The sequence below is a fragment of the Tinamus guttatus genome, unplaced genomic scaffold (assembly GCF_059628265.1).
Source record: "Tinamus guttatus ecotype Peru unplaced genomic scaffold, ASM5962826v1 Tinamus_guttatus_pri_ptg000643l, whole genome shotgun sequence".
Classification (NCBI taxonomy): domain Eukaryota; kingdom Metazoa; phylum Chordata; class Aves; order Tinamiformes; family Tinamidae; genus Tinamus; species Tinamus guttatus.
Window position 1 is genome coordinate 419,811 of NW_028289177.1, and position 3,618 is coordinate 423,428.

The window sequence follows — 3,618 nt, forward strand, 5'->3', positions numbered from 1 at the left end:
CTTAGACGTTAATCTTGGGGCCCAAGACAGAAGGCCGAGCGCTCCCGGGTTTCAGTGGAGGTTGCGTCTCTGCAGTAAAGGTGAAGAGCATCAGGCCGTGGCTGCACAGACCAGGGCTCTGCCTGCTCTGAGCTCCCCAGGAGGGCGATTTAGCCAGACTGGGGAGAAAACCCAAGTCCCTCTGGGACGGTGGAGGACGGCAAAGCAGCCATCCCCATTTGAGGCCCCTCAACTTGTGGGTGCTGCTGTGACCTGTTTAAGCAGAAACGCAGGTCCTGGCCCTGCTGTGATGAGCTGGGGCAGATGGTCCCGTTTCTGCTCACACCAGCGTGGAATCCTTCCCCGAGGCCGCGGGTCTGCGGGATGACAGGACATTCCTCATCTCCTGCGCGACGCCGTTCCAGGGCTGGCCCTGCAGCTGCAGCAGCCCCGACTCGGCCGACAGCGTCCGGTGCCGCCGGGGCGGGTTGCAGCTCTCCCTCTCGGGATGAGACCCGGCGTTCCCTGCGGAGCTCAGGTCGCTGCCGCCTGCGGAGTCCGGCTGGGCCTTGCGCTCCAGGAAAGGAGGGAAGGAGAATTCCCGGTGGATCTCGGGCCGGGACACGGCCGTGCTCTTGCTGCTCGGGTCGTCGCCGGGGGCTTCGGCGCCCTGCGCAGAGTCGTTCTCGTACAGGGTGTGCGAGGCCTCGGCGCGGCGCGCGATGCGGGAGGCGCGGAGCAGCGCGTGCGTCACGGCCAGCAGCAGCACCAGGATGCCGGAGCAGAGGATGCAGGCGCTGGCGATGCCGGCCTCGAGCTCGAACAGCAGCAGCATGTAGATGGCCAGAGCTGCAAGGAGGGGAGAGGAGCACCCGTGTCACCCGCAGGTGAGCAGGAGCTGAGACCAGGCGCTGCTGCCTAAACCTCGACCCTTGCTCAATGCAGCAGAGCGAGGGGCTTTTGCACCTCTGTAGCAGGCTGGGGAAAGCCATTTGCCAAATGAACTCAACTGCAAGTAGAAACTTGGTATTTCCCAAATTCCTGCATGGGATGTGTGTGCTGGGAGGGCAGCGCCCAGTCCCCGCTGGGACGCCAGGGAAGGGGCACTTGCCTGTCAGGTAGACGGAGACCCCGCAGCAGAACAAGCCGAGGGCAGCGTGGCGGATGCTCCGGCTGTCCAGGAGGAACCAGTCGGCCCTGCAAAATGGGAGAAAGACGCTGTGCTGGGTGGGAGCCGCGGCCGGGGGGTCCCAGCGCAGGATGTGCCCTGCTCCCTGCCGAGGAACCGAAATGTTCCAGCTCTGCATAGCTGCTGGGTTGCTGTTGGCACCGCTCTGGCACGGTCTGTGTTCTGGAATAGGACAAGACAGAGCTAGAACCAGGCAGGAAAGAGCTCAATTAGAGTGATTTTTCACTCCAGTTGGGATCTTTCTTGCCTGGTTCTAGCTCTGTTTTGGCAACCAGGTTCTGGGGAGAGGGAAGGATGGCCCAGGGTTTCCACAGGTGATTATTGCAGGGTGTGGAGAGCAAGCGAGGAAGGAACAAAACAGGCACTTCCAGCAAATATCCCTGCAATGCCTCCTGCGGGAGCAGGGGCCTTTGCTGGACCCCTCCAAAAACCCAAGGGGGTGACATGGAAGTGGCACCAGCCTCCTCCCGGCAGCACCAGCCCTCTCGCTGCTCCCTCAGTCCCTTGGGATGACTGAAGTGGCCCAGGGTCACGTCCCTGGCTCCCCCGGCCTCTGTCCCCTCGTCCCTGGCTCCCTGCGGGCTGCGCGGGGAGGCTGCGGCCGCAGGCGCTAGTGGAGCCTGGCCGGGCTCCCGCTTCGCCCCGCGCCGGCTGGCGCTGAAGAGCAGCCACTGTGTTTGCTTAATCACCTGAGCGGGGGACAGGGGCAGCGACTTTGTTTGGAGCTGGCGTGCGGCGCTGAGCGGCGGGGCCGTAATTCACTGTGACAACCCCAACGTGGGAACGGGCCCGGGGACGGGAGCTCAGGCTTTGCAGCAGCGTGTGGAAGCGGTGTTGGAAAGCGGCTTTCTTGGGTAGGCTTTCCCTGCTCCAGAGGTGCTGTGTGGTGGCCGTGCTGACCCATAGTCCCTGAGCAAGTGGCCCTGTCCTGGGTCCCTCCACCTGTGACTGTGGCTGCCTGATTAGCGGCTTGTCCCATTTCACACTTAGGGTATTTCAAAGTTGAACCTCACAACTTTGAGAGTTTTGCAGCCTAAATCGATACCGCATCTAGGACAAGACTACAGCTCACTGGGAGATTTCTGCCAGGAGGCTATTGCAGCTCAGCTCCCCCAGAAAGCAAACTTTAGTGGAGGAATCTTTGGCTTTGCAGAAATACTTTGCTCTCCTTTGTTAACGAGCCCTCTAAGCATCATCTCTGCTTGGGGAAGGCTGAGGTGATATGCTTCTCTCCTGCTGGAGTGCCTCCAGCCATCCTGCTCCTTATGGAGCATTAAGGATTTTGTCTGATTAGGGACAAAACCCAACATCACAATGGCGCAATTACCCCTCAATAAATTCTAACTGGCTCAAGTCAGAGTGGTCCTGTGGGGACCTCGCTGACTTACAGTAAGGGCCTCCCTGTCTAGAGCAGTTTCCACACTGAAATCTGCTCTTTTACTAGTTGTTCTTTAGCATGGTGCCCCCCTGCAGAGAAGCCACCAGCCCTGTGCAGCTCCTGGTGGTGGCAGGAGAAGGTGACTGTTTCAGAAACACTTTTGCAAGTGTAAAGGTGCTGGTAATGATTAAGTCAACACCTGTCCTAGGGTTAATGATTTCAGGCCTGGAGTTTTGCAGGTGCTGGGTGAGTCTCAGGTTGCAGGAGAGCACAGGGGGTGAGGGGGCTGCGTTTGAGCCCCCAGACTGGGGACAGGCCCTGCGAGAGTGGCCTGGCCTCGGGGGGGCTGTGGCACCTGCAGAGCCCTCCTTGCACCCCACAGTCCCCCCCAGCCCTTTTGTGTCCCCTGGCCCTGCACCCTCGCTCCCCTGCACCTTCCCCAGCCCTCAGGGACACCCTCTGTGCCTGTCCCCCTGTCGCAGGGCTGCCCGGGCTCCTCCGTGTCCCCGGGTGTCCCCACATCCCCCAGCTCTCACCGCTCGGTCCCGGGCTGTCCCCGGCACAGCTCGGTGCTGAAGTAGCCGTGGAGGAGGCAGAGCAGGAGGCAGCTCACGTTGAGCACCAGGCAGAGCGACGCCAGCACAGCCGCCACCGGCAGCAGGACCGCGGCGGCGGCCGGCGGCAGCGCCCCGGCACCGAGGCCGGCCCGGCCCGCCGGCAGCTGGAAGATGAGGCTGGAGGCGAGCAGGGCCATGGCCGCGGCCAGCGTGCCGAAGAGCAGCAGCACCGCGAGCGTCCGCTGCGGGTAACGGGCGGCCATGGCGGCCCCGGCGCCGGGAGAGCCGCTCCGGGCGGCCGAGGCTGCTCCCGCGCGGCGGGCGCCTCTCTGCGGCCCGGCCGGGAGGGGCGGTCCTGCCCCCCGGGACCGGCCCGTCCTCCCGGTCCTGCCCCCGAGTCCTGCCCCTCGGCGCGGGGCGCTGGAGCTGTCCCCGTCCGTCCCCGTTCCCTCCTTCGGGACAGCGGGGGGTTCGCGCCGGCCCGAGGGCCCCTCACGGGGCTGTGATGGAGCCGC

At 63.7% G+C, this 3,618-nt stretch overlaps 1 protein-coding gene across 1 annotated transcript; it reads right to left on the minus strand.

Annotated features, from left to right (window-relative positions):
- Positions 1–319: 319 nt before the first annotated feature.
- Positions 320–3,375, minus strand: TMEM221 (transmembrane protein 221). Its single transcript, XM_088535719.1, has 3 exons — positions 3,083–3,375; positions 1,091–1,176; positions 320–828 (listed from the first exon to the last, which is right to left on the minus strand). Exons 1-3 carry the CDS (start codon positions 3,364–3,366, stop codon positions 320–322), a joined length of 879 nt encoding a protein of 292 aa, XP_088391845.1. The 5' UTR covers positions 3,367–3,375.
- Between the last annotated feature and the right edge of the window lie 243 nt (positions 3,376–3,618).